The 13,261-nt window shown below is 48.7% G+C and overlaps 1 protein-coding gene across 1 annotated transcript in view; it reads left to right on the forward strand.

Annotated features, from left to right (window-relative positions):
* CACNA1A (calcium voltage-gated channel subunit alpha1 A) overlaps positions 1-13,261 on the forward strand; it is a 379,285-nt gene that overhangs the window by 273,206 nt on the left and 92,818 nt on the right. The window contains 7 exon segments of the mRNA XM_021083710.1: positions 3,134-3,246; positions 4,548-4,660; positions 4,834-4,965; positions 5,260-5,332; positions 7,608-7,725; positions 7,861-7,928; positions 12,190-12,296. Of these exon segments, the coding sequence (XP_020939369.1) occupies positions 3,134-3,246; positions 4,548-4,660; positions 4,834-4,965; positions 5,260-5,332; positions 7,608-7,725; positions 7,861-7,928; positions 12,190-12,296 (724 nt within the window).

Raw genomic sequence — 13,261 nt, forward strand, 5'->3', positions numbered from 1 at the left:
AGGCAGATGGGGTGCTAGTGAAGAAGGCATTAGAAGAGAGACAGAGAGAGTCAGAGACTACAAGATAGCCAGGTAGAGAGAATCATAATGTGGTTTGCAGGTACATCTCCGGGAACATTAAATAATTTATGGTTGAGAGATGAGGGTGCCTTAGAGACAAAAATGTGACCTGTATGTTGTGCACATTTTCTCTGCTCATTTCTGACTCTGCTTCTCCACTCTTTTCAAACCTTCTGCTTCTTTTCCCTTTCCTCTCCTATCCTTTTTTATTTATGTATGTTGGGAATTCATTCCTAGCAGTTACCCTCCAAAACATGTGAGAACATCTTGCTCCCTCAGATGTCCAAGGCTTTGCCCTTCTGGGCCTACTCCTAGAATCCAGGAATTCACATGAGATAGTATCCAAATCAATGGCCAGGAAGGGAGAAGAGTAGCAGTGAAATGTGGAGAGACCTCTGAGCAGGATTTAAAAAGTAAAGAGCTCCAAGGAATCAACAAGAGTAGTGGCTGGACTGTGAGGAAGGCAGGCGGATACCTTAGCTCTGGCTTATGGGCCCAGAATGAGGGCTCTCCCAAACCTTTTTTGCCTGCTGGATGCCTTCCTCCTCTGGCTACTGGCTTATCTGACTTAGGTCTAGAGATTCTCTGTCCTTCTGACCTGGTTCAGAATTAACCCAGACAACCATTGGAGAACTCAAGTCTTCAGCCTAAAGAGGCCTGTGAGCCTGGTCCAGGTCATTGTCTTCTTGTAACCCTCATTGTTCCCAGTCACGTTGTCTGACCCCCTAGGACACTCCCCAGGGGCCAGTTCTCCTTCAGAGAACCCTGGCCTAGTTCCAGCCTTAATAATTGCATTTGGTCCCCCAGAGTCTCTTATAAATGAGGACTATTTACTTTTTGTCTTAACCTCCTCTGATAGCCTATTTTTAATCTCCCATATTCTCCTCCCACTAATCACCTTGCTCTGTCTGTCCTGGTTCAGGAACAGGAGGTTGGGACTTCCTGCCCGGAGCCTCTGTGTCTTTAATCGTCCTTTAATTATCCCCACTTTCCTATTGAGAAAACCGTAACACAGAGAGGTTCAGTAACCTGCCCAGCATCACACAGCTAGTTAATGATGTAGCCAAGATTTGAACCCAGAGTCCAAGCTGTATCTGATCATTCTTGCCCTAATCATCAGGTAACCTGGGTTCTCAAGGCCTGCTTTGCCCCAACTCTCCATATGACCTTGAACAAGTTATTACCATTGTCCATCAATTGAAGATGTCTTTAATTATAAGGCACTCTCTTCATTTTTATAAAGAAATAAAACAAAGCTGCCATCCGACTAGGACGTGCCGATTTTAAGATACACCCCAGTTCAGAGATAGCAAAACATGAATAAAAATGTGTGTCTTGGAAATGATGAAGTGTAGTCATTTCTCTAGATCTCAAATTCCTCTTCTGACTTAGTGGAAATTGGGTTTGAAGGCCCTGAACGTTCTTCCAGACCCACCAGTGCTACAGACAAGTAATTCTCTCTGGTCTTATGCATCACCAGCTATCATGTTTCCATGGTAACTGGGAAGCAAGCATCTTGGAAACTTAAGCCCTCCCAGAGTTGCTTCCAGTGGTCTTTGAAATGCACTAGATGTTATGGACAGATTTCCATCACTGGCATTTTGGTCCTGGGGGCCCTGGAAACCCTAGAATTTCCCTCAGACACGAGGAGCTCCCTAGAGTCCTAAAACTAAGGGAAAGTTTCAAACAGGAATGAGTGAGAAGGACCTTGATAGTCAGTTCAAACTGCCTCTTAAAAGAATGATCCAGCAAATATCCTTGGCCTTCAAACAGAGTTAGCTATGTGACCACAATTGTATTCTTGGAAGCTTGGGTCCTTTGTCTTTCCTTTCTATATGCTTTCTTCTCCCTCAGAATCCTCCTTGTCTCTCCTTCCCCTTCATTAGGTGAGTGTTCATGCCCTTCCTGAATCCTCATCTGCGTAGCCCACCCAGAAAGCCTCTCAGGAAAAGAACTGCTATTGATCAATTTTTTTGCCAGAGCAAACAATTGCCCATGAGTTACCTCTCCCTAAAGCATTTTCACCATTATGCTTTCTCTTTAAAAACAAAACAACCACAAAAAAAGAGGGGACTTATCTAGATCAAGACCTTTAAGAGTTCTGTTGTGGCCCAACAGTAACGAACCTGACTAGTATCCATAAGGATGTGGGTTCCATCCCTGGCCTCAGTCAGTGGGTTAAATATCAGGCATTGCCATGAGCTGTGGTATAGGCCGCAGGTACAGCTCTGATTCAACCCCTAGCCTGGGAACTCCCGTGTGCCATGAGTGCAGCCCTAAAAAGAAAAACAAAACAACAACAACAAAAAAAAAAACCTTTAGACTTCAGCAAGACAGGATTTCCAAGGGACATCAAATGGGTTTTCCAAGGATTACAAATAGGACACTGTTATGATTTCTATTTCTCTTATTCCCTTGGAGCGCAGGCATAGAAAAATGGTTTAGCTATAATTTTTAGATGATGATATGTTGGCATCCTGAAACCATTGCTATTTTGTTAGTTATCCCATTAGCTAGTTGGTCAGTTGTCTCTTAGCCAGTTTGTTAGTTAGTTCATTCATTTGTTGGTTCATTCTTTGTTAGTTTTAAAAACATAGCAGGGTATATAAAATGGGGAGTTCCCTGGTGGCTCTGAGGTTAAGGATATGGCGTTGTTGCTGCTGTGGCTCTAGTTACTGATGTGGCATGAGTTCAGTCCCTGGCCTGGGGACTTATGCATGCTGCAGCCACATCTAAAAAAGAAAAAGAAAAAAAAAAATATATATATATATATATGAGCAATAATGACCTGCTGTACAGCACAGGGAATTACAGTCAATATCTTGTAATAACCTATAATGGAAAAGAATCTAAAAAAGAATATATATGTATAACTGATTCACTTTGCTGTATACATGAAATATTGTAAATATTTTAAAATTTTTAATACATAAATAAATTTTCTTAAAAACACAGTAAGCACGCCGAAACCCACTAGCCAGGGTTGCAATTAACAGGAATGTCAGAGCCACCTGGAATTTCCCCCTACAAATCTAACCTGTTCCCCCTCCCCTCCCCTGCCTCTCCCTTCTAGACTATGCAGAATTCATTTTCTTAGGACTCTTTATGTCCGAAATGTTTATAAAAATGTACGGGCTTGGGACGCGGCCTTACTTCCACTCTTCCTTCAACTGTTTTGATTGTGGGGTAAGTGCTCTGGTTTCTAAAGAGTTCATTTCTCCAGCTCTTGCTTAGAATGGCTGATAACCCGGGAACATCCAAAAGTGGGAAGTGGGATCACCCCATGGCTGTGCAGGACTCTGCTGAAGGCAAACGGGATGAGAGGACTATCCCAAGCTTCAGCAAGGATACAGAGCGCCCATAGCCCTCCTCGGCCACGGCCAGTGGGAGGGGAAATTTGTGGACCCTCTTTGGAAAGTAAGGGTGATCTGGCAATTTCACTGCCAGGGATTCGCCCTAGAGAAATTTGCACAGAGGTCCAGGAGATGTATTCAAGAATACCCTGAGCAGTCTTGCTTATAATAGTCTGGAACCAAATGACCCAGATATCCCTTTGCAGTAGAATGGATAAATAAGTCGTGGCACAGCCCTATAATGGACTTCTCAGCACCAGTGAGAGGCAGCCAACAATAGCCACGCCCATCAGCCACACAATCTTGCACAAAAGGAGGCAGAGGCGGACAAAACCAGTCCCTATAGTGTGACTCTGCTCATGGAGGTTCGGAGGGACAAAACTAAGCTGTATTGATTAAAGATGATAACTTGAATGCTTTGAAAAGGCAAAGACCTCAAAAACATTATGCTAAGTGAAAGAAGCCAGACATAAAAGGTCACATATTGCATAATTCCATTTATATGAAATATCCAGAACAGGCAAATCTCCAGAGATGGAAAGTAGATCAGTGGTTGCCAGTGCAGCGAGTGGGGGGCGGTGGGGCGGGGGGGTAATGCGGGGTGGAGAGGGGCGCGCACAAGTAGAATGAGGGGGATGGAAATTCACTGCCCACAGGTGCAGGGTCTTCTCTGAGGGTTATGGAAATGTTCTGGAACTAAAGAGAAGTATTGGTGGTACAATATTGTGAGTGCACTAAATGCCACTGAACTGTGCACTCTCGTAAGACAACCATAACTAAGATAATCATTTTGGTTAATTTGACGTTATGTGGCTATCACCTCAATTCTTTTTTAATGCCAGGCAATGGTTATTATAAAATTCACAATAGTGGTTATGTCTAGGGGTCCCCAGAGGCTTTCAAGGCACTGACATGTCCTTTTTCTCCACATAGGTGGGGGTTGGGTGGGCATTCACTTTGTAATTATGTTTCAGGAATTCTCTGCTCTCATCAGCTCTTACAATAAGTTTAAAAAAAAATAAAAGAGAGAGAGAGAGAAGGAAGGAGAGGTCTCTGAGACCCTCACCCTGTTTCCCTTTGAGGGTGGGAGCAGAGTCGGGTTCCTGCAAGGTTCAGGCCCAGGGCATGTTCTAGGTCATCATCGGGAGCATCTTTGAGGTCATCTGGGCCGTCATAAAACCCGGCACATCCTTTGGAATCAGCGTGTTACGAGCCCTCAGGTTATTGCGTATTTTCAAAGTCACAAAGTAAGTCTTTGGGGTTCCCTGGCATCCCAGTGGGAGCAAGGATGGGGGTCAGGGTGGGGCTGCCTCTGGCGAGTTGGGAAGGTGGGTTCAGCTGCTGCCACCCTGGCCCAGGCTGATCCTACACACACACACACACACACACACACACACCCAACTCTGGCCTCTGTTGGCAGGTACTGGGCCTCTCTCAGGAACCTGGTCGTCTCTCTTCTCAACTCCATGAAATCCATCATCAGCCTGTTGTTCCTCCTTTTCCTGTTCATCGTCGTCTTTGCCCTTCTGGGAATGCAACTCTTCGGCGGCCAGTAAGTGCCCAGCAGATTCTCTGACTTCTGCTTCCCTGGGGTCCAGCCCAGGGCCCCACCCCCACCCCCATCCCCCACACCTTTCTCAGTGCATCCAGAGACCCAGGCCCACCTGCATCACAGACCTCCCTCCTTATGGCCTGGGTGTGTGATGCACTCACCCAGATGGGCAGAGCCTTGGGTACCACTCAGGGTGTCCTTCCAGGGAGCTATTGCCCTGGGAACAAGAACAGAGCCAGGCCCTCAGAACACCTGGGGTGGGACCAACGTGAAATGTCTGTGTCCTCTCCGCAGGTTTAATTTCGATGAAGGGACTCCTCCTACCAACTTCGACACTTTTCCAGCAGCAATAATGACAGTATTTCAGGTACAACCTTCAACCGGCCCTCGTGAATGCAGGGCCACACAGGGAAGCACCAGGGTTCATCAGGAGGCAGAGGGAGAGGGGGAACGTGGGCAGGACATTGTGGTTTCCACGGGAAGAAATGGGTAAGGCAGGTTAGGGAGGCTCAGGATTGGCTAGTTTGGATCATTTCAGCTGGCCCTAGAGCTGTCCTGAGTTGGCTGGTACCTCACCCCAAGCTGATTTGGGCAGGAGAATGTTGGCCCTGAGCCTAAGAGCCCAAAAGAGGAGATGGTTGGGAGTGTGGGCACCAGATTGGTTGGTTCACATTTGAAAAGCATGTTCAGGAGTTCCCATTGTGGCTCAGTGGTAATGAACCTGACTAGTATCCATGAGGATGCAGTTTTGATCCCTGGCCCTGCTCAGTGGGTTAAGGATCTGGCATTGCTGTGAACTACGGGTGTGGCTGTGGTAGAGGCCAGCAGCTGTAGCTCTGATTCGACCCCTAGCCTGGGAACTTCCATATGCTGAAGGTGCAGCCCTAAAAAGCAGGGGAAAAAAAAAAAAAAGAAAGAAAAGCCCGTTCATGGGCTAGTTGTTTCCTGTCTCTCAAAATTAGCCAGCCCCTTGATTCCCTCTAGGGTCAGCAAGGCCCCATGTGTCAAAGCATCAGAATACAGAAAATAACAGGTGTGGTTAACACACCATCCTGCTGCAGGTTGGAAGACACCCCAATCCCATATTCCAAGGCAAATAGATTCACCCTGGGTGGTCTCTCCCACCACCTTCTATGTGGCACGTGGCCTTGAGGTCTGGAACTGGCCTAGCTGAGACCTCCAGAGCCTTCCCATGTGACGTCACTCCTCTTTGCTCCTGGGGGAGGAGGAATTTCTAAATGAAACCCCCAGACAAGGAGTTGGAAAGAGGAACCATTTGTGAAGCTCTGAGCCCTCACATAAATGATTAGTAAGAGTCATCACCACACATAGATCTTCCACATAAGGGTTCCTGTCCAAGAGGGATCCTGTCCCCCAGAAACACCTAGATGTTTCTGGAAACATTTATGGTTGTCACAACCGGAGGGATGACGGAGGGGCTGTTACTGGCATCTAATGGGTACCAACCAGAGATGCCACTCAACATCCTGCAGTGCACAGGACGACAGGAAGTCCCCAGATGTCATCCATGCCCGGTCTAAGAAACCTTGCATTAATGGATTCACGTTTTCAGAGTTCTTTCACATATACTTTATCCTCATGGAAATAATACAAAAGGGGGAAGTTGGATACTTTAACAACTGTGTGGATGCCCGCATACAGCTCTCTTTAGCCTCTCTGATACCCATCAGCACAGCTTCTTTCTGCCAGCACCACCTGAGTCCCATTACCTGAGACTTCCTCTGGTCACTGGTCCCACACCCATTCCCACCCCACCCACAGACACAGCAGTTCAGAAGTACCAGTGAGTATATGGCTTAAACAAGAGAAATTTATTCCTCACTGTTCTGGAGGCTGGACATCCATGATCAGGGTGCATGCAGAGTTAGTTACTGGCGAGGACTCTCTTCCCAGCTTGCAGACAGCCACCTTCTCACTTCTCACCCATATAGCAGAGGGACAGAGGGAGACAGAGACCAAGTTCTCTGGTGTGTGTGTGTGTGTGTGTGCCTTTTTTTTTTTTTTTTTTTTTTTTTTTTTTTTTTGGCTACCCCACGGCATATCGTGTTCTTGGGCCTGGGATCAGATCTGAAAGCCCCAGTTGCAACCTGCACTGCAGTGGCAGCAGTGCCAGATCCCTAACCCACTGTGCTGGGCCAGGGATTGAACCTGCATCCCTGGCACTGCAGAGAGGCCACCATTCCCGTTGCACCACAGTGGGAACTCCTCTGGTGTCTTTTCTCATAAAGACACTAATCCCATCACGAGGGCCCCACCATCATGTCTTCCTCCAAGCCTAATTCCCTCCCAGCTCCAAAGACCATCACACATGGGTTTGAGCTTTAACAGCTGAATTTCGGGAGCACAGCTCTGTCTTTGGCAAATCCCCTTATCACATCAGGGAAGAGAGAGTTCCAGAAAGATTTGTGACCCCCTCCAGGCGTGCTTTTCCCTAGAAACCAGGCTAAGAGCCCCTCAGTGCACAGACAGCTCTTCCCTCTCAAAAACAGAAGAGACCCTCCCCACCCAGCGATGAGGGCCCAGGAGGGGCCACCATGGCAGGTTCCAGCTCCACAGCTATCTCTCCGAGGGGCCCAAGGCTGAGAGGGGGGTTGGCTGTGTGTTTCTCCCTCCCCTTTCAGATCCTGACGGGCGAAGACTGGAACGAGGTCATGTACGATGGCATCAAGTCTCAGGGGGGCGTGCAGGGTGGCATGGTGTTCTCCATCTATTTCATCGTGCTGACGCTCTTCGGGAACTGTATCCTCTGTTCAGGGAGATGAGGATGTGGCTGGACCTTAGGGAGAGCTGATTGGGGGTGCGAGGGGGGTGGTTCAGGAGTCCCAGCTATCAGGGTCCAAGTGGCGCTGCTTTCCCTGACTCCGGCGTTTGCAGACACCCTCCTCAACGTGTTCTTGGCCATCGCAGTGGATAATTTGGCCAACGCCCAGGAGCTGACCAAGGTGGAGTTGGTGGGAGGATGTTTCCGTGGCAAAGTTACCACCTGCTCATGGCAGATCAGGACCATACCCGGCAGTGGGGGAGGGGAGGGTGGGGTGGGGGGTGGGGAGGGACAGGGATCGGGGCCAGAGCTTTTGCCCTGGATGCACTGCTCCAGGGAGAAAGCACCTTCTCCCCCACCCCCCAAAATAGACTGTCCCTAATCAAACGGATCCTGCAGCAAGGGGGGGAGGTGGGGTAAGGCAGCAGGGTTGCTGCAGGAAACAGATGGCAAATGTCACCCGAGTGCCCACTTACAGGGAGTGGGCAGTGTCAAGGGATTTCCAAGGAACGCAGCAGCCCCTGGGCTAGCAGCCACTGTCACCATCCTAAACCCGAAAGGATGAGACAGATGGAGAATAACCTAGACAAGTTCCTGAGGCTCAACGTGTGTCCCCGTGAGCTCGGGAACTGGCCAGACCTCACCCCACCTCAACTGGCAGCAGTAAAGAATTCCATGGAGTTCCCATTGTGGCTCAGCGATAATGAACCCAACTAGTAACCATGAGGATGAGGGTTCAATCCCTGGCCTCGCTCAGTGGGCTAAGGTTCCAGCATTGCCATGAGGTGTAGGTCACAGATCGGCTCAGATCCTGTATTGCTGTGGCTATGGTGTAGGCCGGCAGCTGCAGCTACGATTCGACCCCCTAGCTCGGGAACTTCCATATGCCTTGGGTTTGTCCCTAGAAAAAAAAGAATTCTATGATGCTCGCGGTGCCAGGCATTGCTGTTCTCTCCCTTTTGCAGGAGGGGAAACTGAGGCTCAGAAAGGCAAAGTCACTGGCCCGAGATGACATGAGGATAGTCGCTGCTGTTGCTAGACACGTCAAGTGCACAGCACAGATCTTGGCACACAGTATGTGCTCAGTAAAGGGAGCCTTTGGAAGTCACTTGGCATGAGCAGACCCCCCAGACCTAGAACTCTCATTTTACAAAGCTAGGAAAGGGAAGGCTGAGATTTGAATCCAGATCTGGCAGGTTCCAGAACCTACATTCCCTGCCCACACACCCTGCCAGCTTTCAGTCGAACCCCAGCTAAGCAGGTAATGATAAAAATAACAACAACCAATGAAAATGGGATTGCCCCTCTTGTATGCCAAATACCAGAAAGCATAAGAGACAAGGAGTTGTTGTTAGCTCCATTTTACAGATGGGAAAACTGAGGCCCACAGAGGCTGTGACCTCACGACATAGCTAAAACTGAAAGAGCAGAGGTATGACCCCTCAAAGAGCAGAAAAGAGAGGAGAACAGAAGAACTGAGATTGGAAGAGAATTGGGGGAGAAAATAAGGGGTGAGAACCATCTATGCAAGGGGAAGCCCAGTTTTCATTCATGGTCAGTATTAGATTACCTGGGCAAAACTTGGTGCTACATGCCCTTTGCAGCAGTCTTGAACTCCCTGGGACTCAGACTGACCTCAGCAAAGCACCGGGTAGGCAACATCACTCTTGGTAATGCAGCTCACACCCCTGGGGTTAATCCATGAGCCAGGCTGTGGGGAATGGTTCCACAGGTCGTGGACTGCACAAAGGAAGCTGAGCAGCTTTCTGCAATTTGAGGGGAGGGTGTCAGGAACAAAGGCTTCTTCGGAGCCAGCAGTGGTTTGGTCTAAGCCTTTCGCCATCACATGGAGAACGTGTGCAGAGTCATTCAGCCCAGGAGGGACAGGCCTGGGGCCTGCCTCAGCTTCATGCCTTGAGGTGTTCAGGAAACTGAACTGAACAGAGCAGACTTTGCCAACCCTCCATCTGCCAGCCCTGGCAGGAGGGAGAGAGAATTTCCCCAGCGCAGCTCCCACTGGGGGAAAACAGAAGTCTTCATCATCCCCAAGCACATGGACAGAGTGCTGGCCACCATGGAGCTGGCTGGCATCGCTCTTCCAGGGCCTGATCCAGCCATAAATTCAGGTTCCAAGAGCCCATCCTCAAGGGCTGTCAGCAGAGAGGGGATACATCAGGAAGGTGGGAGAAGAAGAGAGAGAAACCTCATCTTCCATAAAATGCGAACATCCTCCTCCAGACTGTCAATCTTTCCTTCATTTATTCCACAAGCATTTCTTGGGCCTTTAATATGTGGCAGGTACCCCCACTAAGCCCCTAATGTGGGTTTTTTTAATTTTCTTCCTAGGACCGCACCCACAGCATAGGGAGGTTCCCAGGCTAGGGGTCAAATTGGAGCTACAGCCTCCAGCTTACACCACAGCCACAACAACGCCAGATCCAAGCACATCTGCGACCTACACCACAATGCACAGCAACACTGGATCCTTAAGCCAGGGATCGAACCCACATCCTCATGGATACTAGTTGGGATCTTTACTACTGAGCCACAATGGGAACTCTTGGGTTTTTTAAATTGAGTTGTTTATAATGTGTTAGTTTTTGGGGTACAGCTAAATGATTCAGTTCTATGTGTGTGTGTGTATATATAAACACACACACACACATATATACATTCATATACATTCTTTTTCATTCATTCTTTTCTATTATTGTTTATTACAGGATATTGACTACAGCTCCATCTGCTGTACACTAGGTCCTTGTTGTTTATCTATTTTATATGTAGTAGTGATAGGTTTTTATCTCATTTAGCCCTCACAGAAAACCTAGGAGGCAAGTTGTCTGAGCCCCATTTTACAGATTTCATCATTCATTCAAAAGCATTTATGGAGTTCCCATCGTGGCTCAGTGGTTAAGAACCTGACTAGTATCCATGAAGACGCGGGTTTGATCCCTGGCTTAAGGATCACTAACGTTAAAGTGTTGGCGTGAGCTGTGGTGTAGGTCACAGATGTGGCTTGGATCTCGTGTTGCTGTGGCTGTGGTGTAGGTCGGTGGCTGCAGCTCTGATTCAACCCCTAGCCTGGGAACTTCCATGTGCCATGCGTGCTGCCCTAAAAAGACCAAAAAAAAAAAAAAAATTATTGAGCACCTACTATGAACAGGCCCTGGTCTAGGAGCCAGGGACATGACAGGGAACAAAACAGGCAGGAATCCCTGCTATCATGGAGCTGATATTCTAGGAGAGTCAGAGCAAGAAGTAATTTTGTCAGATGGTAATAAGTGCTAGGGAGAAAAATGAAATAGGGAAAGTCAGGCAGAGTTGAAATTTTAGATGAAGCTTGTGAGGCACAGAGACGTTAAGAGACTTATCCAAGGTAAGGAGCTGGGATGTGAGTCCAGATGGCTCTAGAACTTGTGCTCCTAACCACAGGCTGTGTCGCTTACACTTGAGCACATTTCAGACTTACCTGGACGCTTGTTGCAAATGCAGATTCCAGGGCCCAGCCCAGGCACTGTGGGCGGCCTGGGAATCCACATTTGCAGTGCTCCAGAGGCAAGTGGTCCAAGGACTCCACTCCAAGAAATGCTGGGTGTGGTGCCAGGAGGAGGGGAGGCCTGGGGAGAACAGGGCAGCCAGCCTGTCACTGACAGAGAGTGTCCTGATCTGACCATTTCCGAGGTGGTAAGGTTGCTTCTTGCCCCAGAAATCCCAGCGCAGTGGGAGAGGTGCGCTGCCACCGCATGACCTTTCTTTTTGGCGGGTTCATCTCTGGCCATTTCTTTCTCGTTGCTTTTTCTTTGTTGGCTTTTCTGTTTTACAAATGAGGCCCTGCATGAAGGCTGAAGAAGGATTTAGAGCCCCAAACGTCTTTTTCTGTATGTATTTTTAAAACATCTTCCCCCATCCTCCTCCTCTCTGAACCTAACCGGCAGAGACGCTTAAGTTCCTTTCCTGAATCCCTTTCTGGAGGCTGTTGGCAGTGCATGGGCTGGGCCATGGGACCCCAGATTCTTCTGCACGTGGGGGCTTGTCGGTGTTTTTATTTATGTATTTATTTTTTTAAGTCTTGGTGCAGACAGCTTAAGTGGCCCAAGAAATAGAATGAGAGGGGAATCTTTGCATGAATTTCCCATTCACTGAGACAGGGTACAGAAAAATCTCCCTTGCGGGATGGGAAGGGAGTCTTTTTTCCTTTTCTCCTGACTGTGCGTTAAAATGGGGTTAATAATGAACTGAATATCAAGCCTTTACATAAAGAGAATAGCAGCACATTTAGTCAAGGGACATCCACTCGGCCCCAGGAGTCATGGGTTGACATCCTGGCCAAACCTGTTTGAAAATACCTCAAATGTCACCACTGGTTGACAACAGGGTCAGAGGTGAGGCCCCAGGGCCTAGTTCATGTTTTGTGATCAGGGATCCCATGTGCCTTTTAGGATGAACAAGAAGAAGAAGAGGCGGCCAATCAGAAACTCGCTCTCCAGAAAGCCAAGGAGGTGGCAGAAGTGAGTCCTCTGTCTGCAGCCAACATGTCCATAGCTGTGTAAGTGTCCTCAACTCCAGGATGTTATCCAGGATCCTCAGCTGCTACCCCCTCCCAGTCAAGGATTTGGGGGCAGGGAGCCATCCCTGACAGGGTTGAGCCTCAGGAAGAGGGATTTCTGGGAGTTACCGTTGTGGCTCAATGGGTTACGAACCCAACTAGTATCATGAGGACTCAGGTTCAATCCCTGGCCTCGCTTAGTGGGTTAAGGATCCGGCGTTGCCCTGAGCTGTGGTGTAGGTCACAGCTGCGGCTCAGATCTGGAGTTGCTGTGGCTGTGGTATAAACCTACAGCTGCAGCTCCGATTCGACCCCTAGCCTGGGAACTTCCATATGCCACAGATATGGCCCTAAAATGAAAAAGAAAGAAAGGAAGAGGGACTTCTGCCCTCCCACCCACTTTCACTCAAGAAATAGTTAAGAAGCACCTGCTATGTGCCAGGCACTGTTCTGGCTGCTGGGGATACAGCATTACCAAGAGGTTGAGGGGCCTGGGGAGGGCAAGGGGTAACGAGAATTGTGATTTTAAGTGCAGTTGTCAGGGGAGGTGTTGCTGAGAAGGTGACAAAGCCCAAAGAAGGGGAGGGAGGAGCTCTGAGGGTGTGGGGTCTGAGGGAAGAACATCCCAGGAAACAGTATGTACAAAGGCCCTGAGGTAGGAACATGCCTGGTGTGTTTAGGGAACATGAAGGAGGCCAGTGTGACTTACTGGAGGGAGGAAGGGAGGGAGGAGAGGAGGAGGAGGTGAGGGCAGAGAGGTGATGAGCAGATCCTGCAGGGCCTTTTGGGTTATGGGAGGACTTAGAATTTTGGTCTGAGCTGGAGCGGGGGTGGGGGGGGGACATAGAGGGTTCTTGAGCAGAGGAGGGATAAGACTCGGGTGCTCACAAGGATGCTGTCGGGAGAGCAGCAGTAGGAACCAGGAGACCAGGTTGGAGAAGACTGCATTGTTTGCTGCAAAAGAG

This window comes from Sus scrofa, chromosome 2 (genome assembly GCF_000003025.6).
Source record: "Sus scrofa isolate TJ Tabasco breed Duroc chromosome 2, Sscrofa11.1, whole genome shotgun sequence".
In the NCBI taxonomy this organism is placed as follows: domain Eukaryota; kingdom Metazoa; phylum Chordata; class Mammalia; order Artiodactyla; family Suidae; genus Sus; species Sus scrofa.